This window comes from Choloepus didactylus, chromosome 5, assembly GCF_015220235.1.
Source record: "Choloepus didactylus isolate mChoDid1 chromosome 5, mChoDid1.pri, whole genome shotgun sequence".
Classification (NCBI taxonomy): domain Eukaryota; kingdom Metazoa; phylum Chordata; class Mammalia; order Pilosa; family Megalonychidae; genus Choloepus; species Choloepus didactylus.
Genome location: NC_051311.1, coordinates 10,052,316 through 10,078,249, shown reverse-complemented (window position 1 = coordinate 10,078,249; position 25,934 = coordinate 10,052,316). Strand labels below are relative to the sequence as shown.

The 25,934-nt window shown below is 44.6% G+C and overlaps 2 protein-coding genes and 1 pseudogene across 8 annotated transcripts in view; 1 reads left to right on the top strand and 2 right to left on the bottom strand.

Moving 5' to 3' along the window:
• LOC119535544 (ankyrin repeat domain-containing protein 26-like) overlaps window positions 1–25,934 on the top strand; it is a 961,331-nt gene that overhangs the window by 731,977 nt on the left and 203,420 nt on the right. The window lies entirely within an intron of this gene.
• The window catches only part of LOC119535549 (amyloid beta precursor protein binding family B member 1 interacting protein), a 113,357-nt gene that overhangs the window by 6,465 nt on the left and 80,958 nt on the right, over window positions 1–25,934 (bottom strand). For all 3 annotated transcript variants that reach the window (XM_037837903.1, XM_037837904.1, XM_037837905.1), the window contains 5 exons: window positions 22,172–22,258; window positions 18,927–19,070; window positions 15,045–15,155; window positions 2,787–2,885; window positions 2,101–2,215 (listed from right to left, as the gene is read on the bottom strand). In XM_037837903.1, the coding sequence (XP_037693831.1) occupies window positions 2,101–2,215; window positions 2,787–2,885; window positions 15,045–15,155; window positions 18,927–19,070; window positions 22,172–22,258 (556 nt within the window). The remainder of the gene's footprint in view (window positions 1–2,100; window positions 2,216–2,786; window positions 2,886–15,044; window positions 15,156–18,926; window positions 19,071–22,171; window positions 22,259–25,934) is intronic.
• Window positions 5,635–9,036, bottom strand: LOC119535557 (annotated as a pseudogene).

The window sequence follows — 25,934 nt, the reverse complement described above, 5'->3', positions numbered from 1 at the left end:
TTTATTGCTTAAACTAGGTTGAATTGGATTTCTGTCAATTGCCATGTAAACAGTCCTGACAAAATAGTTGCTAAAGTCAACATTTCGTAAGTACAATAAAAGCCTCCATGGCTGTTCCCTAATGTGAAAGGAAAAGACTGCCATCGATCTGGGCCAAGTTCCTTGCTGAAGACGCTGGCTCTAGAAGAAGGCCTCGGTGTTGTTTCCGTTTGGTAATCGCGGCCAGGAACACGCATGCCACGTTGCGTTGTGACTCCCAGCCAGCAACCTTGACCTCCCTCTGCAGGTTTCGCCAGGAAAGTTGAAGGAGGAAAAGGCAAAAGAAGAGGAAGGAGTGGAAGTAGGCGGAAGGGGATTCTAGATCACCAGAGAATCTACGTCAGGAAAGACGAGGAGGCAAGAGGTGAGTGAGACGGGGGCTTACTCCCCAGCCCCTCCCGAGTGACTCCAGCATCCTCAGGGAACCCCGGCCTTGTTAGTTACAACTGTCCTACAGGCAGGAGCAGCGTAACTGGAGGGAACAGCATCTGCGGAGTCCCCGAGGAAGGCTGGGGCTCGGGCTTTGAAGAACTGGGGAAAACAAAAGGCCTGTGTGTTGGGAAGACAGAGAGGAGGAAAGAGCGAAGGATTTGGGACTTCACCTGAGAGCAGCAGGAAGCCTCTGAAGGGCTTTGGGGAGGGGAGAAATCAGGTTTCCATGTAAGAAGGTGATGACTCTGGCTGCAGAGAGAGGAGGGAGGGAGAGGCCCGTGAACGCAGGGAGCCCACGACACCGATTTGGCCGACTGGAAGACCACAGCGGTTTGGGGCAGAGGGATCTATCTGGGGAACGAGGCCAAGGGGCACCCCGGGTGGCCTCCAGAGTGGCTAAGAGAGCCCACCTCTTCATTCGAGGAAACCTGAAGGTTTCGACACTTCAGGAGGAATCTCACACCCAAGCCCGAGGATGAACGGAATTTAGAGTCTCCGAGGTTTGATTTGAAGGCTGCCTTCTAAGGCCATCAAGACCCACCTCCCAACCAGTCTCAGCAGCCCTTTATTTATTAATTCAGCACGTATTTCCCAAATGCCAGACCTGGAACCTCTCAGGACACGATGTGGGACAAGCAGGAAAGGTCTTTGCCCTTCCAAGACACAAAGTCCAGCGGAGGACACAGGCAATAAACAGGATAATGAATGCAGAAAAGAATCACAAATTGTGTTAAATGTGCTGAAGAAAGCAGGGTGCTGGGATAGTCTCCAACTTGGCACGAACTCACCATTCCCCGGGGCAGCCAGACTGCCAGATGGATCTAATGAAAGGCTCTTTGAACACTGGGTCAAATCCCTCTCATGGTCACTCCCACACTTTGAAGCTGGTTTTTCCCCTTGAGGTGACAGAGGGGAAATGCACGCTAGCTGTGCATAGGCCCATCCCATAATAGCAGGAGGCAGTGATCAGGAGCCCTCTGGAGCAACTGTTCTCAGTTCTTTCAGCCGGTATTTATCATGAAGACAGTGTGTGGGAATCATGGCTCAGCCTCTTAGAAGATTCTAGTTACCAACGTCTCCCACTTCAGGTTCCTCAGCTGTGAAACCAGCTAAGGACCTAACTCTGTAGGGCTCTTATTAGAATAGAAACAGTGGACGGGAAGCAGTGGCGTGGCCCACCCCGTCCCTTGGTGTTCTGTTCTCCCTCTTAAAAACACGAGTGAGTAACTGTTGTGTGACCCTTACAACGTGTTGCCCAGGACTGGGACACTAGACAGGATGTCACTACAGCAAAACACCGGCGAACGCTCCCGTCCCCGTGTCTGAGCGCCCCCAGGGCATGGACGGAGCCTTGGACAAGTGTAACATCTACACCCCAAGGAGGCTCCTCGCGGGTCACCCCAAACTGGGGATCACCACCAAGTCCACCAGCAGATCATGGAAAAGGGGTCAGAGGCTTGCAAAAAGTACCCATAAAGAAACAGATGCTGGTGGGCTCTCTTGACCGTCGGGAGAGAAACCTTCTATACAGTGTCTACACAGCTCTATTTTTACAGAACATGTTGGATAAGTCTCGAGCATGAGTTCAGAGTTTTTAAGTACGCATCAGGACTTCTCCTCGCCTGGTACCTGTGGAAGGCTGCGCCGGCGGAGCTGGGTTGGCAGGACCCAGGTGTGTCCACCGGGAGGCAAGTCCAGCCCTGGCCACGGCCCGCTGGTAGTTATCATAGAGGGTCTTTCCATACTAGGAAGGGAAAAGAAAAAAGAAGAAAGAGAAGACTCCACTTACACTGCATTCTGCAGTTAATCGCAATATACACGTCAAGAAAAGAGTTATCCCACGACTACTCTTTTTACCCCTTGCCTGAGTTTTTTTTTTTTTGTATAAGTATTTCAATAAAAAATTCACAAATTGTTGTTTCTCATGTTAAATAACTTCCCAGATCAGCAAAGTCAGTTAATACTTTTATCTCTGCATTAGAGAGCTTCAGCCACCCAATTCTGATGACGTGTTGCTGTACAACTCTCCTGTCAATTAAATGTTGTTTTTCTCAGTTGCACACTAAGCTGGCGATAATCCCTATGACTAAATATCTGGAAAGTCTCAGGTGAAGATACACCTTCCCTCCCAGGTCACCGGAGAGGCCTGGGCTTTCACCACTCCCACCTATTTTAAAAATCTCACGGGCAAATAAACAAGATAATGCCGCAAGGCAGCTGGGGATAACCGCACATCTGCCCCACGCAGGCTCAAAGGCCGGAGCCCAGCCAGGGGCCGCGGTGCAAACTCAGGGTGGGGGCGGCCGGGGCCTCACCTTGGCGATCCTGATCCCCGTGACCCACTGGTTCAGGGCTCTTGCGTCGTCACAGCACAGGTACTTGATATACTGGGACTCCTTCTGAATCTGAGGGTGCTGGGAAGAAGCAGTTGTACAGTCAACTGATGCATCCATAACCAGACAAAAGGATAAACAAAGTGTGGTAGGAACCCGCAAGGGAATATTATCCGGCCGTAAGAATGAATGAAGTTCTGATGCACACTACAGCTGTATGAACCTTGAAAACATTAAGCTTGTGAAGTGAGCTGGACACAAAAGAACCAACATTGTGTGGTTCCACTTATATGAAATATCTAGAATAAGCCAAATCATAGAGACAGGTTGGGGGTGGGGAGGGGGAGTTATTGTAGAATTTCTTACTGGGGCAATGGGAAAGTGTTGGTAACAGATGGCGGTGATGGGAACACAACATTTTGAATATAATTAATTCCATTGAACTGTACAACTTGGAAGTGGCAAAAATGGGACATTCATGTTATGTGTGTATATATATATATATATATATATATATATATATATATATCACAGTTAAATATAAAGCCCCAATTAATTTATCATGAGTTCAAATCACCTTAAAAAATTTTTTTTATCCTAACAATTCATGTGATTTATTGTGGTGGTGGCAAACAATGACTGGTAACAATTTTAGTATCAGGAAAAGGATATTTAAAAAAACGGTTAAATTTCTAAAGGATTTAAGAAATCAGTTACATGATCCATCGTAAGCACTTCTTACCACATTATCAGTAATAGTTTTCACTTCTGCTTTTTAACTTTTCAAAGCCTTCCTATCTGTCACGTCTCTATCCTCACAAGAAATCGGAGTCACTCCCCCGTTTGTCAGATGAGGGAACGTGTCTGGCATTATTCTCATGTGGCAGCATTAATAGCTGTGAGACCTGTGGCTTTGCAACTCGTGGAAGGCAGAGTTTCTTGACCATCTCCCTTTTTCAACCTCCTCCTCCCACCCTAATGGGTAAGGGCTGAGAGAAGGGTGTTTCTATTCTCCAGTGGCTTCGAGCTGTGGAGTGGGGCACTGACCAGGGGCTCTCCGGGCCTTCGGGGGGCTTACGGTGGGCAGACAGGACGGAGGAAAAGACCCAGAGGCCCCCGGCCGTGCAAACACCCTACACGTCTCTTCTAGGGGAGTGGGAGAGGCTTCTGTCTGTAGGGTGGCTAGGTGCTCCATGGGGTAGGAACCATGTCCATCTAGCCACTGCCCAGAAACCCCTGTGCAGAGCACACGGCCCCAGTCCAGACAGGGAAGGAATTGTTGAGGGAAAGAAACCAGCACGAGCTTTCCTGTTCAGCTGGAAGACTTGCAGAGATAAGGTGAGGGGCAGGCGGCCAAATTTGGGTTCTAAGATCTGTACCATGTGACTTTTCACGGGTCTTCATGATTTTAAATAAGGATTGTTACACAGAACAATAGTTACCAGCCACACCCATTGTGTGTGTGCGTGCATTGTGTGTGCATGTGTGTGTGTGTGATGCCAGCCCTTTCTTCTTCTGCTCCCACCCATCAGAGGAATTTTTTTTTTTAATCTTCATTTTATTGAGATATATTCACATACCACGCAGTCATACAAAACAAATCGTACTTTCGATTGTTTACAGTACCATTACATAGTTGTACATTCATCACCTAAATCAATCCCTGACACCTTCATTAGCACACACACAAAAATAACAAGAATAATAATTAGAGTGAAAAAGAGCAATTGAAGTAAAAAAGAACACTGGGTACCTTTGTCTGTTTGTTTCCTTCCCCTATTTTTCTACTCATCCATCCATAAACTAGACAAAGTGGAGTGTGGTCCTTATGGCTTTCCCAATCCCATTGTCACCCCTCATAAGCTACATTTTTATACAACTGTCTTCGAGATTCATGGGTTCTGGGTTGTAGTTTGATAGTTTCAGGTATCCACCACCAGCTACCCCAATTCTTTAGAACCTAAAAAGGGTTGTCTAAAGTGTGCGTAAGAGTGCCCACCAGAGTGACCTCTCGGCTCCTTTTGGAATCTCTCTGCCACTGAAGCTTATTTCATTTCCTTTCACATCCCCCTTTTGGTCAAGAAGATGTTCTCCGTCCCACGATGCCGGGTCTACATTCCTCTCTGGGAGTCATATTCCACGTTGCCAGGGAGATTCACTCCCCTGCGTGTCTGATCCCACGTAGGGGGGAGGGCAGTGATTTCACCTTTCAAGTTGGCTTAGCCAGAGAGAGAGGGCCACATCTGAGCAACAAAGAGGCATTCGGGAGGAGGCTCTTAGGCACAACCATAGGGAGGCCTAGCCTCTCCTTTGCAGCAACCGTCTTCCCAAGGGTAAAACTTATGGTAGACCCCTCAGAGGAATTTGTGGACCCTGTTAGCTGACCCTAAATGGCCAGTGGTCCTACAATGAGAAGCCATAAATGCTGGACACCATCCATCTCCTTGTCAGTGGACAGAAAAGGGGTGAAGCTGTCCAATCTCTCCACAAGGATCACACAGACCTCTCCGTTCCCTTTTGCCCCCAACCGAATCCCTGACCCCCAAGAAATGGCTACTTGAGAAGTTATTCTAAGCAAGGGGCGTGTTCCTTCAAGCTACCATCAAAAGCCGGGGCTCCCCAAACCCGGGAGACGGCGTCTGGACGAGTTATTCTGCTGGTCTTTGCAGAAAGGACAATGAGAGACAAAACACATGCAGATTCTAAGAGAAAGTGGGGAGTACTTTTTTTACAATTAAAGTTGGTTGTTAAAAAAGGAAACCAAACTGAAAATTTGTGTATAGAATTAAACTTGCCTGAGTTCAACAACTTCCTACAAGAGATGGAGTGTGTTAGAACCAGCATGGAGTGTTTCAGCTGATTTCTGTCAATCACAAATGAGAAAACTGAGGCTCAGAGAGGTTACTACTATATATTTTACCCCATGACTCACTGGAACCATGCTGTCTCCAGACCTACTACCTAGAATTCCTGCACTTGCATTAAGCTATTAAGCAAAATGTCAGGTTTGAGTGGTACCACCGAAAAATTCAGAAATTATAAAATGAATTCCCCCTTTGTCCTTTTTTTTTTTTTTCAATTCAGAACCTTTTTTATTCATCACCTTCCAACAGAGAAGGTCAGCTTCAACCAAAATAAGCTAAACTAGCCTCAAAAGGCCTGCCTTATTATAACACAACAGGGCAAAACCAGAACTGGGGATGGAGTTCTGTCTCAATTCTTTTCAGAAAAGACCAATCATGCATAATACACACATGTCCCATTAAAAACAGATTAGCAATGCATCACTACCACAAATACAAGAGTCTGTAGAAATCGTTGGGGCTCTCCATAGGTGTCATTTACATAAAGGCTGCCCCTTTCTCAGCCATTAATGAGCTTTTGCTTTACTGGGGCCGGGGTGGGGGCTGGGTGGGGGGGGGGTCTGTGTGTATTGCTGGTGATAGCACCATTTGCTTACTCTGGAGCTTTGATGGGGAGGTGTCAAAATGACTCAACTTGTTTTCTCTCCAGAATCAGAGAAGCAGTAGTCTGTTTGAATATCTTAAAAAGTATCCTGGGATTTAGGTGGTGGTTCTCTTAACAGTGGAGTTTACAGGGTGACTAAGCAGGGCTTTTAAAGTACTTAACCCTGTTGATGTTTTTTGGTCCTTGTCCCCCACCCCTGCCCCTCCAAAACCTTTGTACCTGGACATCCAAGAACCAAGGGAGGCAAAACGGAACACCTAGCGGGCCTGAGAGTGAAGTGTCTCTCAGACCAGTCACCCAGGGAAGGAAAAGGGGCAAGGTAGAGACGTAGGGGGACAGAAATCAGCTGAAACACTCCATGCTGGTTCTGAGATGCTCCCTCTGGTGTAGGAAGCTGTTGAACTCAGGCAAGGTTAATTCTATATGCAAATTTTAAGTTTGGTTTCCTTTTTTAACAACCAACTTCCATTGTAAAAAAAAATCCTCCCACTTTCTCCAATTCGCTGCTCCCAGCTGTCGCTCCAAATTTCCACACCATATCTAACAAGCTGGTTAATCATCAGTCTGACCTCTGGCCCATCGAGCCAGGGCAGGGCAATTCTGCTTTCACTTTTCAGAAAAGTAAGTAGCTTTGTCCTCACTAAGACCCAGAGTTATGAAATCAGCTCAGCCCTGCTCGGCTGTGAGACTCTTCTTCAAGGCACCATTTGGAACCAGAAGGAGGTTTTTCACTATGCTCCTGAGGGGAACAAGACTGAGCTGATTGATGGTGGCAAACTCAGAGAGCTGTGCCAGAAACCTTCCCACCTCTTTTGGCTCAGTTAGGAAGTAGAAAAGCACGTCTGTAAGGGCCGAGGGCTGCTGCACGCCCAGCGGATTTAGCTGCTGCATGTTGGCCACAGGGTCCTGCGTGCAGAGCAATTGGCAGCTCCCACCAGCTTCCTCGGCTTCCTCCTGTGCCCCCCCTCTTTGTCCTTTTGAGCCAATTGGGGAAAATCTACTTTCACTGACTGTCTCTGGTTCCTCCAGCCCTCAGAATTCGTCTCTGCACCTCCCGAAGTTTCTCAGTTGTTGTTTGCCCTGGAACCCCGAGTTCTGCTGTCCTGGGGCAACCCCCACTGGGCTCCTGAAGGGTGACTGCAGTTTCCGTCCCCACCAGCAGATGGCAGCAAAGTCTTCTGGACCGACGCCTTTCACGGTCATCGGGGTTCCATGCTCCCTCATTCATTCTGAATGTCAGATTGTACTTTTGCAAATGTTGCCCCAATCATCATCCTTTTGGGAAGACTTTAAACTTGGGAACCTCTCTCAACTCAGATAATGTGGCCCAACAGAAGGGATTTGTTACTTAAATTCACTGAAAGGCAATATGCAAGCACTTACTACCCGGATTGAAGGTGACCTTCCACTGTGCCTGTGGCATTCCCTTCGACAGCAACGTTTGCAAAGCCAAACCCGAGCCCCTGTCTTTCACCGTCAGAAACCAGCTCTCTAACTTCAAACAGAATCCTTGCCCTGATGGTCATAGCAGAGGAGCAAACGTTGGTTTCCACAGCATTTTAATGCTTATAATTCTTTCTAGAAAGCAGTGCTTTTTTTTTTTAAGCCATTTAAAAAAATTAGCATTGTTACCTTTGGCTTTTGACATTAACAACATATATTTGGTGCATGTCCTATGAAAGCCAAGTCCCCAGGACTGGAGAGAGTAAATCTCATTGAGCTTGCAATGAAATACACAGAGCAAGTGCTTGCATGGAAGTATCCATGCAAACAGCACAACACACATCCTTAAGTATGTGATTCACCCAAACATTCTACTAAATGTGATAATTCTGTTAAATATAACCACTTTTGAGCATCAAATAGAGGCACGTACTCTTTAACTTGAGTGCTAATAACAGCTCCCTCTCTGATGCCTGCAAACTGGGCTCATTCTTTCCCATATCAGTGGGGCCACCTCACTGATTCCTTTCCACCTCATGTGTGCTCTGGATGAGAGCTGAGCATCCCATGGCCCTGCCGGTCTCTTGCAGTCCTCAGAGGTTATGACTCTAAAATGGGCTGCTCCTCTCTGGTGCTCTGGATAAAGCAGAAACCTTGTAGGCTTCTAGGATACCGGGTAGCAAGCCACTGTGCTCCTTGCCAAGGGGCTTACTCCCCAACTGAGCCTCTTGCTGAAAAATTATTTGCAGAGGGGTTTAAGGAAAAATTCTCTTCAATGCTACTCGCCAGAGTCTTCTGCAATTGATTTGATTCTTCCTGGCCATAAAAAGAGAGATGCTGTCTTTAGGATGCACAGCACAGTTTGCAAAAGTCAGGGCACTCACAGGTTACTGCTCAAAGTGATCTGACAGACTTGCCCCACTTAGGGTGAGGCAGCTGAGTGCCAGGGGGCTGAGCCATCAGCTCAAGGCCAAAGGCAGGTGGCAAAAACACGGCCAGACCCAGTTCCTGTTGGTTTAACAAATACCTCCAGGTGCTAACCAACATGCTGATCCCTAGGGAGAGAAAGGTGGGCAGGAGAGCGCTCATCCATGGTAGGGGAGAGGCAGCCGGGGGTATTGGTGGAGGAGACAGATGGGTAGTGACTCTATGGCGAGGCACGTTTCACAGTAAAAGTCTGGAAACAGAGGCGATGGCCTGGTCCACCTTGGAAGCACCTTCTCGGGAGAGGTGACAGAAGCGTGTAACACCTTTGAGGAGCATCTAGAAATTCTGTGTGGCTAAGGCCCAGGAACCGGGGAAATAAGAGGCAGAAATATGCTAGAGAGGGGTCCATGTAAGGGGTCTCAGGGGTCAGATGGGGTCTGGACATTGTCCTCCAGGTGGGGGGGGCACCAGACACCGACAGCCACAGAGCAAGGCGGGAAAAGGGGGGCGGCGTGGAAGGTGGACCCCGGTGGAGGAAGGTGGGTGGACGGGGGCTGAAGGAGGGACAACCAGAAGAACTGGCTCATTTCAGTGAATGGATTATGCTGGATAAGGCAGAACACAGATGGGGACACGGAGTCGGAGTGAAAGGGAAGGCGGAGGCTGGGGTGTTGCCTGGAGGAATGAGGGGCACAGAACTGACGAGAAGTGGAACCCCCAAACCAGGACTGTCTGAGCATGTTTGCGGCCCGGGGGAAGAATTCTCCGATAGGGATGGAAGATGCCGGAGGGAGAGGGGTGGTGTGGTCCCAGGGAGAGCTAAGGGCAAAGAAGGGTTTGCCCCAGGGAGGTGCCCTCTTCCTCCAGGGGGCAGTTAGGGGGGCACAGGCAGTGTGGAGGTTAGCTCAGAGGAAGTGGAAAAAAAATGAGGGCAATCCCACCCTTCCCATCCCTGGTTGCTTTAAAGTGGAAGGCAAGGTGGGCTAAGCGAGGGGTGTGGAAGCGGGAAGCTGTGTGAGCTTGTGTTGAAAAGGTCTCTGGACGAGGCAGAAGACAGTGCTGAGCAGAAACCAGAAGGAAGCTGGTAAAATTGCCTGTGAATGCAGGAATGACTTGGTCAGCCATAAAGAGACTCAAGAGCAAGAAGCAAGCGATTTAGCTCAGTTGTACGAGCCCCAAATGTGATGTGGGCTTTGGGAAGCTGGGGGGGGGGGGGGTGTCTGGTGCTAACAGGGTGGGGACCCCAAATCCCAGCCTGCAGAACTCAGCGAGGGGTCCATTTAAGACAGGAAGCCGAGGGAGCTTGGCTGCAAGAGAACAAAGTCATGCAATTAAGAAGCAAGAATGACTGTGGGCAAGTTCATGAACCTTTCCGAGTTTCCATTTCCATCCACTTCTATTAAATTGGGGTGCTAACCCCTCCCTTGAAAGTGAATGGAAAGATGAAATGATGCATGAAGTTAGCTGTTACTGTTAACGTCAGCAGGGGCTTCATGTGCATTTCTATCATTCATTCACTCATGGTGCAGATATGGGCTGAGCATTCAAAATGCATCATGGGCCAGTCACCATCATGAACCCAAAGAAAAAGTCCCTGCCCTCCACGGGGGAGAGTCAATGAAAAAACAAGACACTAGACAATATAGTTTCAGATTATGAAAAACACCATGAACACAATATAACAGAGTGAGGTGTAGGGCGGAGGTGAGAGTTGGAGCAGGATCCCAGGCTCTTTCCATGATTCTCCACCACCTCTTAATGGTTCTCAATAGAAACACTGTGATTTCTCCTGGAATCTATTTACTGCCATTGCCCCATCACATCCAGCCACAGAAGGAGCAAGAACGAATTCCCAAACGAGCAACTTCATCACAAGTTCAGAATGGGAATGTACATCAAGAAAGAGAGTAAGAGGAAAGAACTCATCCTTGTGCTGTGAAGTCCTTTCTTTGGGTTCAGAGCTCTGTGCCTGGGAGTACAAGCAACTGCTGGAGGGACGGGTGGTCCTGTCGGGTGCTCTGGCAGGTGGCCTGAGGGACAGGCCTTCTCAAAGTGCAGTTCTGGACCACCAAGGTCAGCTTCACCTGGGACTTGTTAGGAAAGCAGATTCCTGGGCTCCATCCCAGTCCTACTGAATCAGAATCTCCGAGGGTGGGCCCGGCAATCTGTTCAAGGAGCTCTCCAGGTGATTCTGAGTCACGCTAAAGTTTGAGAACCACTGGCCAGTAAAAATAATTACTTAGTACTAGAGCACAGTAATAGTAAGTTCCATACTGAGTGCTAAGTTTCTAGACATAGTACTAATGGCTTTTTGGGCATGTCTTAATCCTTCCAGAAGCGATGGGGCTGGAAGGATCAGTCAGTGTTTGTCCATGGACTCACACAGTCTCAAAGTGTTTCCTTGTATCCTGAATTCTGCCTGCAATTTGTGTGCATAGTCTTTTCATTTTTAAAATCTGCTCATCCTAATGAAATATTTGAATGCCAAGAATTTTGTTTTTAATAGTGGACAGAAAGGGAAAGAAATGATCAAAACGTTCATAAACAAATTAGGTTTGCCAAACCACAAGAGACCTTTTTAACTCAACAAGTTAATAAAAAATCCCCAAACTATTGCAGAAAGAATTGAGAAGCATAGTTAAGAGCAAGACGAGCAGGGCGACAATGCATAAGGAAACTGGCTTGAGAACAGAAATGACTGTCATCTGGAGAGAAAAGGAAATGCATGTTCTGCCAGGGCTGCCTGTGACTCTCGATCCTAGATCCACCAGGCCCTGCTGGCCTCTCCTCCTTCAAGTCCTCACTCCCCACAGGGGAACCCCACCCTCAAGCCCCTCCTTGGACGTGAATGCCTTCAAAGCTCCAGTCCAATGTGTTGGAACCCAGCATTGCCCCACGTCAGATAGTCCAACTCCTGCCATGACTCCAGGGCCTAGTCCCAAACTTATGACTCAGCACAAGAAACTGGGTTCCTGCCTTGCTCACTGCATCTAAAGCCCTGTCCTGGGCTATGTCCGAAATCCCTGCTCCAGCATCTGCAGCCACCCTGGAGTCCAGGCCCTTGCGGCCTCTGATGGACCCTCATCCTACTTGCCCACCTGAAATCCCATTTGTCCATCCTATTCGCCATCCCCGGCTAAGCCCTGATGGTTGATATTTAGAATTAGGACACTTTCTAATACAGTGAGTGCAAAACCTGGGTGTGCTTGGGACAAATAAAGATTCCTGGGCCCACCCTTAAAGATGTTGGTTTTGTGGGCCCAGGGCCCCAGAAGCTGTATTTTCAGCCAGCCACCTGAGGCTCTGATGTGGCTTGTTTACTGACCAGCATTTCGGAAACTCTCCCTAACACTTTTACTCCCTATTTATGGAAGGTGGGAGAAGCTGAGCCCTTCATGAGTTGGAAATCCATAGGGAAACCAGTACCTCCATTTGGGTCATTTCTCGGGGTCTTAGATTCCAAACAAAGGGGGCAATCAGGTCAGGCAGGAACACCACGAGGACCTGTCTCAAGCATGAGGGGCAGGGACAGTAGAAGCTTCTAGATCTACCACAGTCTTGCTCCCAGTGTGGCAGCTTACTGGCTGGAGAGCCACTGGGCCTCAGTTTACACATCTATAAACTAGGGAGAATTACGGCACTTACTCATTAGGCTGATGAAACGATTAAATGAGTTGATACAGGTAAACTGCCGAAAGCGTTGTATTATAGATACCATATAAGCATTTGCCATTATTATTACTTTCCCAAGCCAGGAAAAACCAAGGATGTGCAGCAACCAGAAACACCCAGGATGCTCCATCCCCTCTCTCTTCCTTCTGACCCCGTCAGACAGGTCCCCACCTCTGGAATTGCACAGACCGTTGTTTTTCCTGGGAAGTTCTTCCCCCAGGTAATTCTCATCCCCTCCCTTTATTCACATCTGTTACCAAATGCCACTCCCTTAGAGAGCCTTTCCCTGGTCAGGCATCCAAGGAAGCCCTGGCCCCAGCCCAGGCCCTCTGTGTGCCCTACTCTGCTCCATATTTAACCATAGGCTACATCTGACATCACATTACATATCTTTATTTGCTTATTGTCATCTCCCTCACGTTGAATGTAAGATCCATGATGACAGGGATTATTGTATGTTTTGTTCACTTCTATTCCCAGAACCTGGGACATGCCTAGCAGAGAGCTGGCATCCAATAAACACTGACTGAATGAATGAACCCATCTCTCTCCCACCCCTTGGTCTGTTCACAGCCATTATTCCGGGCTATCCTGTCAAGGGCAGGGTTTTTTGGGGGGTTGGGGGGTGGGGGGCTGTCTTGTGCCTTGTAGGCTGCTTTGCAGCATCTCTGGCCTCTACCCACTAGATGCCAGGATCTGTCATCCCCCAAGTCATGACAACCAAAGATGACTCCAGACACTGCCAAATGCCGCTGGTTGAGAACTATGGGGTGGGGTGGGGGGTGGGAGGATTGGGGGCATGTCAGGCTGACCAAACCAACACGGTGGTTATTTAAAAAATAGCCACCTAAAAGTGGATGATCAGTTATGGAAAGGAGAACCACGGATGTCAATGAAAACCACACATTATCTGAAGCCTTGACGAAACCAGTAAGTTCAACCAAAGAATAAGTAATAAGGAGTATACAGGGAGGGGTCGCCTGGACATCAAAATTATTAAATATGATCAGTTGAGCCCAATGATTGTATTTGAATAAAAACAAAAACAAGCACAAAGGCTTAGCACAGTCCTCAACCCAAAGCTCTGAGGACACACAGAAAAAGCCTTGATGCATCACATGAAATCAGCTACAAAAAGACTCATCTGAGATTCTAATTTAAAAAAATACAGTGACAATTTTGTATATCTAAATTATTTCTTGGCTACTTTTCAGGGGCATGATAAACATTTCTCATGTATGTTTTGTCCTTCATTAAGAAAATTTATCAGGGTTGCAATTTCCCTTGAATTGCTGTGTTTTCTAGAGACAAATGAGGGCAGTGGAGGGGAACATGCTTGGGTTTGGGGACCACAACAGGTGTGCGCAAATCACACAAGTGGGGTTGTCTCTGAGGTAACAGAGTAGGTTCACCAGTCTCCAGTCATGTGGTCCTTGCCAAAGAATGTGTTCTAAATGTAACATCAGTGTCGTCCTTCATTTGTGAAAGTGACGCAAACCTGCAGCATTGGCTTCCAACGATTTCCTCAGGAGAGGTGATGGCTTTGCCAAGGAACACACACACACATATGCACACACACACACACACATGCATGCACACACATGTGCATACATGCATGCCTACTCAAACACACATGGGCACTCTGCACAGATGTGCACACACAAGCACACACCCACACACACACATGCACCTGTGCACACTCACGTAAACACATGCACACATACACCAGCACCTGCACACACACGTGCCCAGGCACAAGCACATATACACATACACACCAACACACACACCCATGCAGACACCCATGCAGACACACACCATCCAGCAGCAGACAGGAACCTGGGGAGCAGGGACTGCAGACCGTGGGGTGATTGGGCATCTTCCTGGGCTGCTCACAGACCTGAAGGGAACCTGCCCGAGGATCTGGCCTCATTGTCATCCTGCACCCCAAACGTGGAGCATCCCAGATGGACACAGTGAGCCTGACGCTCCGAAAGGGGCAGTGGGCGCACGGCTGTGCACTGTGCCGCACGTGATTAGATAATCAGCCCTCTCCGATGGGAGACGTGCTTGAAGGGGCCAAGGGTGGGAGGAATTTTATGGTGTCTGATGGAGAGCCCGGAACAGCTGAGCTGTATAAATTCCCTGAATCCTGTTCTAGGGATCAGATGTTACATCTGGCAGATAAAAGTTATTTCTGCATCACCTTCCCTGATACAATGCCCATGTAAACTTAAATAAACATCTGATAATACATATTGTCTTTTGAGAAGACACACCTTAAAAAGTGACAAGACCCAGTAATGCTTTTTTTTTTTTTGAATATTATCTATTTTTCTAGGAAATCTTGGCAAGTTCCTAATTTCTAACAACTTCTTAGAGTGGAATAAGAGCCCAATAAATAAGGAACTGAAGAATTTTCTAGGTTTTTTTCAATAAAATTGCAAATCAAATTTGTTCAAAATGTAGAACTTTTAATTCCAGAAGTGATGGGGAACCCCAGACAGATTCACTTTAAAGGCTTTAGGCTCAGATAGCAGGCATCAGAGGAAATGACCCAAAATGTTTCCCCTTTTCCTATTTTGGTTTAAAAAGAAAAATTTTATTATGTTAAATAAAAAACCACTTATGGTTAATCATATAACACTTAGATTTTTTTTTTCCTTAAGAGAAACTATTCACTATTCACTCAAATTGTGTACAAATATAAATTAAGGACTTACAACATACCTTTAAAACAAAGCAGTAGTCAGTGGGAGCTTTATATTTCATTTTGTACTGAGTCCCATAATAAACGTGGACATTTTCAAACTGTATAAAGCAAGCCAGATCTCGGGAGGTCTAAAAGAGAAGGAAAAAAAATTACCTCAAGTGAGATGACAGTTAATAATTTTTCAAGGTTGTTTTTGATGGCCCAGCCAAGGATTATATTTTCATAGAAAAAAATATTGAATTTGATGTAATTGACTTTAACCTTCACCATAGATAGTTTCTAAAAGCAGAGCTTACATTTTAAGGGGTAAAAGATGGCAACTAAGGAAAAACCAGGCTAGAAATGGAGTGAAAAATTACCCTGCTGTCTGAAGCCTGCATGTCAACCCTTGGTGCCAGGGCTAAGAGACACTCAAGGCAAGGCAACCAGGAAGAAATTTCATTTTGCCTTGTGCCTTTCTGAGCCAGTGATGGATTTTGTGATTGAGCATTTTAAAAAAAGTCTCCCTTGGGTAGAACAATGGAAGATAAATTTGATCCTCAGTAAATTAGCACACACTTCATGCACTCCTTCCTTCCTGAGAGGAAAGGTTTCTTTCATGCTTTCTAGTTGATGCTAGCCATGTTGCTATGGAAACAGAAACCTCTCCTCCATGTATGATGTGCGTTGTGGAGGTGACAACCTCTGATCTGCATATTCGGTTACACTTTAATTACAAATGTATTTATTGCTCTTTTTGGTTGGTGTTTGCATTCCATAATTCTTTGCCTAGTTAACGAAGAAACAATAAAAGGCAGATTTCTATGCACAATTATTCCATTATACATGGTTGTACGTTCTTTTCTTTTGAAAATTTTCTTCTGAATTTTCAAGTTTTTCATTTTTTCAAAATTAAAAGTATCACATATTTGCCAGATATTAAAAAAAAACTACATCGACACATACATAATAAAAGTGATCACTTTCCTTCACCATCACTTTCCCTAATTCTTTTCTCCAAAGGTACCACATTTAATAGTTTGGTAGTATTCCTCCAAATGTTTTTTGTAAATGTTTATATTCATATATGTGTAGACATACACACAATATGTACACACATTTAAACATACACTTTCTTTTAACATGAATGAGATTTACTATAAATACTATTCCATGACTTGCTCTTTTTTTAAAAATTAATATCATATCTTGGGATCTTTCTATGTCAAGACATACATTCAAATGAGTATATGACATTTATTTTATGGCTGCATAGCCTTCCACTGTGTTGGGGTAGCAATTTATTGAACCATTCTGCTACAGATGACTTTCAGATTTTTTTTTCAGTATTTTGCCATTACAAAGAATACTGTGCACATGAGAAAATATTTCTGTGAGATAGACTTCCAAATGTGGAATCAAAGGGGATTCCCTTTTACAGTTGTACTGACTTGCTAAATTGTCTTCCAATTTGGCTGTACCAGTGCACAGTCCCACCTTCCCTGCCTGAGTACTTGTTTTTCTTATTAGTCTTTGACAAAACGTGGGTACTGTCAAGATAGTTAATCTTATTTATCTCATGGAAGGAAATGATATCTCACTGTGCAATTTGCATTTCCCTAATTGCTAGTAAGTCAGAGCAACTTTTTCATTATTCAGTGGCTACTGATATTTCTTTTTCTGTGAATTCACTTAAGTCTTTTCCATTTTATGAGCAAAGATAAAGTATATTTATCTGTTTCTTATTGACTTGTCCTAATATTTTATGGATAGTCTTACTTGGTTATACATGTTACAAATGTTTTCTCTGACTCTGTAGCTAGTCTTAGCTTCTTGTTTGGTATTTTAACCATAAGGAAGTAAAAACAACTTGACATAGTCAAATCTGTTACTGTTTTTTATAATTTTGAATTTTAGTGTTGCTTAAGAAGGCTTTCCCCACCTTGTATTTTATTCTAGGACTTTATATTCTTTTTTCTAAAGATGTTAAATCAATCTAGGATTTAATTTGGAACATGGAATGGGTTAGGAAACTATTGCTTCAATGCTATTTACTGAATGCCACGTTCTTTCCCTACTGGTGTAAAATACTCCCTCTAATTTCCCTTATATTTGATGGCTCTCATTGCTCTGTCTCTACCTGTACGGTTTGAATTACTGTTTTTATCTAATGTTTTGACACCTCAGAGGAGGAGTTCAACTTCAATGTCCCTCACAATATTTTGTCTATTATTGAATGGCATCTCTTTCAGGTGGATTTTAGAATTGGTCCGTCAACTTCACCTAAAAGGGATCCTACTGAAATCTGTATTGTGATTGCACTGAATTTATAGAGCTATTTGGGGAGAATTAAAATATTTTCATCTAGCAACATGGTACATTTTCATGAATTCAGTTCTACTTCATTTCCTTTATTACATTTTGTATTTTATGTCGTATAGGTCTTGAATATTTCTTGTTAAGTTTATTGTTAGGTATTTTGTATGTTTCATTCCTACTATAAATGGGATATTTAGTATTATTTAATTTGCATATTGTTTGTGTGTAGGAAAACAATTTTTCTTTTGGTAAATTTGTTTGGTCCTAATAATGTTTCAACTGAGTATCTTATATTATTTGTTAGATAATCATCCCAACTGTGAATAATGAGAGATTCTGCCTCTTCTTTTTCAATAATTATACTTCATTCATTTTCTTGACTTACTGGCTGGTTCCTTCAACCCAGTGGTATTAATCAGCATCAATGTCAGCCGGAAGAGAAAGTATCCTTGTCCAACTATAATGCGAATAGTTGCAATTTTTACAACTAAGCGTGTCTGTGATAGGTTTCTTCATATGTCTCACTTCTATTTAAATGCCCAAACTGTAAAGTATTTCTGAAATAAAAACTTTATTTATGGGTCAATTGTTTTGCTGGCAGTGTGGGCGGACCGGAAGGAAGACGGGACAGATGGGAAAGTGTGGGTTCCGGGACCTGGACCAGAGTGAAAGGTGCTGAGTGGAAGCAGCAGCCGAGCTGGACTGAGAATTACCCACCAGCCCCTCCGGCATTCCAGCCGGGGATAAAAGAGACTTATTACTAACGGGAGCAGAAATGGACATTCGCCATGACTTCACCTGTGCAGAAGTGGGGGACAGACCCCAATAGAGGGAGCCTGCAATGTGAGAGTCTGCCACTGGGTGGCGCGCTGGACTCGGTGGTAAAGGCCCGGGGTTACCCCAGGTTCAGAAGAGATGTTTCCAGAAGCTTCTTAAAGGTGAATGAAAGATGGAAATGCCCCAAGCCTCTAAGAAGGGGCTGAAAAAAGCTGATGGTCAGAATGAGAGTTAAAATTACATTTCACAGAAGAAAAAGAACTTAAAATAGGCCTGTAGATGTGAAGCACTAATCCCAAGGATGCAAAGCACTAATCCCAAATCACCAGGTTCAGTGATGCCCAAGATAGTCTGATAAATTAGGGAAATGCATATAGTACCCCTCAGAGAACAATCTAAATGTTCAGAGAATAAGGGCTAAAATCTCATCTTATCAAGAACTTCTAATTCTTCTATGATTCCAGATAAAAGGAGCTTTACTAAAATGACCAAAGAAAAAGGGAGTAAATACAGAAAAAACAGTCCTCAGAAATAGATATGTAGAGCAGCAAAAATAATCTCCAGAAAAACATTTCTGACATAAATTTTGGAACCTGTTTTAAAAATAGATACAACTCCTTTACCTGCAAGACAGCCCTATGAAGAATTTCAAAAGGATTTCAGTAATTCTATCCTAATAGTGCATCTGCATAAATCCTGGGGCAAGAATCCAACAGGAAAAGAGAGTATTTAAATGGCCACCTGAGGGTCTCTTTAGTTTCATTTCATGACATGCTTTATTGCTAAAGTACTGTGTTTTGTTCACGTTTTTCAGTCTTTCTGACCTTAGTCTTTCCTTTGGGTACATAATAAATTCCAGAAGCCCGTAAAAGAAAGTAACGTCTTTTCCAGGACTTCTTTCCATCTTCTTTCAAATAAAGAGCTCCTTCAATTTCTGGCACGATGATGGAGGTTCCACAGAAAGTCTCCTGAAAATGAGATTCTCATTACGTAAAATGCACAAAGGATAAAACATATTTTTTTTTGTTTACATCTACAGCAACTGTAGTAAACTAGCCTTTAAATTAAAAGTCATTTTTGTCTACAGCTCTGATTGAATGCACGTTTGCATTAGATGTTATTTACCAAAAGGGAGGAAGATTTTCACTCTTAAGTTAGTGTCTGAGGCTTTCTGACCTCTTAGCTGTGACTTGGGTTGGATCTCTAACCTCAGCTCTCCTTCTTACAAAATGGGAAGTCTACCGCTCAACTTCACAAGGAAGGCTGTGAGTATAATCTTGGTATACTGTAAGAGTAAACATTTAATAAAGGCTATGTAATCTGTAAGTGGGAAAATAGAAAAGTTATTACTTTCTGGAAAGTAAAAAATTATGTTGTGTGCTGGTACAAGGAAAAATTATATAATTATATGCAAAATAAGTATTAGCTAATATTTTACTTTGGGGATAGTTTTCTTATCAAAGATTCAAGAAGGCAATTATTAATACTATAGTATCAGAAAGGAAAAGTTAACAAAGGACATTTTCCAGGTATAGATTTTTGTTTGAGTCTGCAGATTTTATTGAGTTGTAGTCACATACCATATATTCCATCCAAAGTATGCAATCAATGTTTCACAGTATCATCACTTAGTTGTGCAATCATCATTGCACTCAATTTTAGAAAATTTTCATTGCTCCAAAGAGAAAAATAACAGACACACAAAAAAGGAAAACTCCAAATACCCAATATCCCTTATCCCCCCCATTATTGACCTCTAGTATTGGTGTGGTACACCTGTTGCTGTTGATGAAAGAATATTAAGGTATTACTGTGAACTATAGTCCATAACTTGCAATATGTAATTTTCCCCCATATACCACTCTATTATTAACTCTTTGTACAAGTGCCATACATTTGTAGTAGTTCATGCAAGAACTTATTTATATTTCTACTGTTAATCAGTGACATACATGACTTTAAACAACCCCTTTCAATCAAATTCATCTATATTATGGCACTATTAGTTATAATCCCAATAATGAGCTACCCTCACCTCTATCCATTCTCAAACATTTGAGTTCAACCTTGCTAACAATTCTGTACATAACAGGTACCAGGTATAGATTTTTGAATCTCAAAACTTATGTAGAAATATACAATACATAATAAATTTCTTTAAAAAAGCAGCGGAATAAAATCACATATTATTATGCTTATCTTTCAGTTGTAATTCTCAAGTTTATTTTTTGCTTTCTTTTTATCACTCTCAACCTCCTTTCATTCTGTCCCATAAACTTATTCTAATAAGTTTTAATTTTGCATCCTCCAAGTAAATTTCTTTCTAGAGGAGCTGGGATACAATTTGTTCACATTTCCCCAAATTTCCCCAAATTTAGATAGTAATAGTTGTTCTATCAATAATCTCTTAAATTCAATCAGATTTTTAGCTCAAATTAGAAAGCAGGATAATGACGATTTTTCATAAACATGCTTCGTGTTTTTCTTTCACATCCAGCTGTAAAAAACTGCTCATGTCTTATAACAAGGACTATTCAGGCAACTGCATAAATTGAGGCATAGCCCGTCCCTGATCTAGACATCTGATTTGTAAGCATTGCTTAAAAACAAATAATCCATGGAACTGCAGTGAGCCCTAAGTTAAACCACAGACTATAGTTAACAGGACAATAATAAAAATGTGCCCCCATCAATTGTAACAAATGTTCCACACCAATGCTGAGTGTTGGTAGTGGGGTGGTATATGGGAATCCTGTATTTTATGCATGAGTGTTCTGTAAACCCACAACTTCTCTAATAAAGAAAAAAATATCTATCAAATAACTATATTAAAAAACCCAACAAAACAAATGACGGAGTTGGGAAAATATTCCTTCTTCTCTCTCCGCCCCTGCCATTGTGCTGAGGATGCACCGGCTCCTGCGGCGATGACCCCTGCCCCTCGTCTCCCCCCACCCAAGCTGGAGGCTGGTGAACGCAGGCCACGGTGGCCTTCCTGGGAGATTCCTGCTGGGCTCTAGGCCCAGGAACCAGAACGCATGGCATGTCTTCAGGGTCCTGGGAATGCAGCAAGCTTCCGCCATCTGTCTGTCTGGTATTCCTGCCACTGATGAATGAGCCTGTGTGCGGGCTGCTGGGGAGACCTTGGGAAGTGGGAGAGGGTGTCTTTGGGATCACCCAAGGGGCTCCTGGTGGGAATGTGGAATGTGATCCAAAACCCACTAACTCAAGAAAAGTCCGGCACAGGGTCGCGGGCAAATGCCACCTGCCTGGGTCTCCTCACGCCCATTTGTGAGCCGCCACCAGGCACACACTACATCTGCACACGGGCGGGGGAACACGGCCACGATTTTAGCATCATTTAGCTTCGTATCCGGCCTCTGACTCCAAATTCACGCTGTTCCTACTGCACCTGGATGCTCCAAGAGCAGCTTCTCATTCACTTTAAAGAAGACCTGAAAATCCTTGTGTCTGAATTCAGTGGTGCACGTAAGTAATGAAATATGTGGGATATTAGGTGATGCGTTTTAGGATGATCCAGAAGTCTCTCAGCCAAAAATTACTATCCAGCTTCATGAAGAGCAAAATGTATTTTTAAAGACACAACTATCTTACAACTGACTCAATGAAATAGTTTAATTCTCTCAAGAGCTAGAATTTAGTGATAATTTGATTTTTAAAATAAAACCTGCCCTTATGGGCATGGTATTTTTAAAAAATTTTAATTGTGGTAGCATAAACACAACATAACGTCTCAATTTTAACCACTTTCCAGTATACAATTCAGTGGTGTCAATTATACTCACTACGTTTTGCTCCCATCACCACCATCCGTGACCAAAACTCTCCCATCACCCCAGACAGAACTTGTATCCGTGAAGCATTAACTCCCCATTCCCTTCCCCCACCTCTGCCCCTGGGGCCCTGTCTCTAGGTGATAATTTGATTTTAAACACCCAAGTTGAAGTTTCAGTGGGTTTCAGAATTTCTCTTTGTTCTCAGAGGCAGATAATTAAACAACTAGATACAGTGAATGGGCTCTTCCCCTTGACTGCACAGTTAAGCTTACCTCAAGTAAGGATTCCTTATTCTTAGCATTCATTTTCTCGCTTGCTTCTTTGCCATCTTTTTTCCCTTTGTTGTCCAGGTAAAAATTCTAAATCAAATGTTAAAAAGATAGATCAGTAAGTGTTTATAACCCTGCTAGAGGCTGCAAGGAACTCGCAGTCTTCCTGGAGAGAGAGGGCTTCCCTGCCAGACACAGAATGGGGAACAGTGGGGGGCAGCAGTGGCCACCAGGCCCCACTGTGCAGATCTGCACCCTCGAGGCAGAAGCTAAACCTTCCCTCCCTCCGAGAGTGCACAGTCAGATGGGAAATATAAGAGAGAAACCAGCAGCGTATACTTCACCAACATGGACCATGGTTACTAGTGCCATTATAATAACATTCTCTCATCAGCTGTCACGAAGGTGACACTGATGCAAAGTGCTAATAATGGGGCAGGGGTGATATGGGAACTGTATTTTCTGTGTGATTTTTCTGTAAACCCATGCTTCTCTAATGAAAAAATTGTTAAAAATAATAAAATAAAATAAAACAAAACACGGTGTAGGTTAACACCCAAGGCAGAGTCTGCTGCTTGGCAACTTCCATTGACAGATGGACAGATGGACAGGAAAAGGACATTTCTGGAAAGAGCCAATCCAAACCAAAGTGGGACAGGCCATGGCTTCTGGCACTCACTCATGGGTGTGTGGTCCTTAAGTTAGATTTACATTAATCTCTCTGTCAGCACCTTGTTCATAGTGAAAATCACTGAAATGGCTAAACAAACAAAAACATCAAATGCATCAGTTACCTAAAAATCATCAGTATCCAAGTGCTAATGTCTACATAGTCAGCGAGCTCAGGCATCCGCTACACTGAGAACTTCAGTGTCAGAGCTAAAGCTTTGTGGACTTCTATGTGAAAGTTAGAGTTTTGTAAAATAATACATGAAAAATACCTGAAAAAGTGTGTTAAAAATAAAAATTATGTAGTGACGAAAACAAGGAACCTCTTGAAAGGAGGTGCAAGTGTTTATTTATGCACAGAAGTGCTTCCCAAAGTATGACTCTCAGACTACTCTGCTGCTTGATAAAATGCACAATCCTGGGCTCCCAGCCTCTGCACTGGAAGCCCTGGAAATCTGCATTCTAATATGCTCCCTGGGTGATTCTAATATGCACGCCGAAGACTGAGAAGCAAGTCCACTAGACAGAATGTTAGGAAGCACACAGGGGATGGGGTGGGGGTGGGGGGCAAACAAAATGCATAGACCTACCTCTTAGAAATAGAATGATAAAATGGTGATTTGCTAAAACAAGGCAAGTACAATTCCTTTTATTAATGAAAATGATTTTTCTTTTAATACGTTTCAGAAGACCTTTTAACTTTTACTTACTGGAAAGGGCAGTGTAGTGTGAACTAGGGTAATCACTACATAGCATTCAGAAAACTATTTTAATTTTGCCTGTTTGGCTTGCAGACTGCACATCCTGCTGGCTGGAGCCTTGTGCCCGGGCTTCCCCTGCACGCTCCTCATTCACTCCTTTCAAGAGCCCCAAGAAGTTGGTGCTGTTGCTACTTCTCTTTTATAGATGCAGAGACAGAGGGTTACGTGATCAGCCCAACACCTCACTATCAATGAGTGCCAGAGCTTTGAGTTCTGCATAATTTTCTCAAAATTAAAATGCTCTAAAAACCAAAGGAGAACAGGTATTAAAAAATGTGACCCAATATGAGACGGGCAGTTCATAAGAGAACTCAGCATTGCCAGCGAGCGAGCCTTGCTGCAGAAGTCGTGGCATGCTGAGCCACGCAGGAGAAGTGGAGAACAGCATCCCCGTCACGCGTGCTTTGTCATCATCTGGGAAAGGCAGAGCACGTGCCACCCTCCGTGCCCGGACAGCGAGAGGGGGAGCCCTGCGAGCTGTGGACGACCACATCACGTGCAGGCAAAGGGCCGGGATCTGTGGTCGAGACCTTCCTCTGAGAGCCGGCTCACATTTTTAGCTTCCAAATGACTTTCTGCTAAGTGACAGTGCTGTGCTTTTTTTTTTTTTTAATGGAAAAACAAATGAAAAAGTGAAAACACAAAAGAAATCGGGGATAGAGGGCCCTGGGGCCAGGGTGGTCCTTAGCAATCCCTGTCTGGGTGGCCAGTCAACTCAACTTGGGCTGCTCTGCAGCCAGCGGCTGGACTCGGGATGGTTCACTATCTGTGGCAAATGGGAACTGTGGACAAATCTGAGCCTGAATCCTAAGGGAACCTTGAAACAGGAAATGAGATGTTTGGTCACAGCTTGGTCCCTTTTCTCACAGCTTCTGAGACTGCAAGATTCAGGGACAGCTGGCTAGGAAAGAAACAGAGCAAACACAATTTTAAAAAATATTACCTTCTCGGCATAAAGAGTAAATCAAGTAGTTCTCAGCCCATGAAGACATATTTGTGAGGACCCTCTCCACATAAACTATCCCTGTTCTTAAGAAGCTTGCTATCTATCGAGAAGCTAAATAAAGATAGATGATAGATAGATGGATAGGGCATATACAAGGCACTATATAAATTTAAAATGAGCCAAGGTTTTCAGAGAGGGAGAAGTCACTGTGGGCTGAAGCAGCCAAGAAGACCTTCCAGAGCAGGTCACCGTTTGAACTAGGCCTTGAAAGATGTTCAATATTGGGAAAAGGGGTAAGGATGGCATTCCGGGCAGGATGAAAAGCTTGTACAAACATGGGGAGGAAGTTAAATACTGGGCATCTCTGTGCACCAGGGAGCCCCCAGTCTGCCTGGTATTGGTCTCGAGAGCAGGACACCAGGACAAAGCAGAGACCACCTGAGGAAGGGGGACCCCACGGCTCCCAGTCCTTCTCTGTGCCGGGGAACCTCGCCAGTGGGCAGAGCTGGTTTCCTCGTGCCGTCCAGGTTGGCACTGGCCGAGCGAATGAGGCAGCCGGGGCAGTGTGTCAGCTCTGAGCAGAGTCCTGGGGGGCCTTGAGGGTCCCCACCTCTTCTCCTGCTTCTTGCCCGTCCCCGTGAGAAGGACACGTCGGAGGTGGCTGCTGGCCCAAGAGCAACGAGACACACGGAACCACCTGAACCTGACTCACTTTCTGGAGCCGAGGACAGACGGCCGAGCTGATGGCTCAGGAGACCCCAGAGACCTGTCATATGCCCCTAAGACTCTGAGGTTGGGTTCTAGGCCGCAGAAATGGACGGACAGGCCCACACCGGCCGGCGACAGGGCCTGGGTGCCCAAGCCCAGAGCTGACTTTCCCTGGACACACGAGCCCATGGGCACCCGGAGAGTGGCTGCCGTGTGACTTCCCTCCCTGGGCAGCCACGGACTGACCCTGACGGGAAGGATAGTGGAGGAGAGAGGCCCCGGGGTGATTTCCTCCCACTGCGGCTGGCAGGCTCCCAGCTGGCACCCCTGCACCCGAGAAGGAACGCAGCTGTGTTTCTCTGCTCCTCACCCAGCAAACCGCAAGCACCACAAATTTCGATTATGAAACAGACGTTATATGGGAATGAAAACTGCCTAAAATATCAGTAAGGATTACTGCTGGAGAGTGGGGGTTTGGATGCTTTTCCAATTTTTTTTTTTTCAATATATTGGGATTATTTTTGAAGACAGAAGAAAATCAAAGATGTCATTAAAAAAAGAAAAAAGAAAAGAAAGCACAGTAAGCAAGCAACCTTAACTGATTTCACTAAGGCCTTCTTTGGAAAACAGACTCTTAAGGCTCTAGCATAATATTAATATTGGATTAACTTTCTTCCCCAGC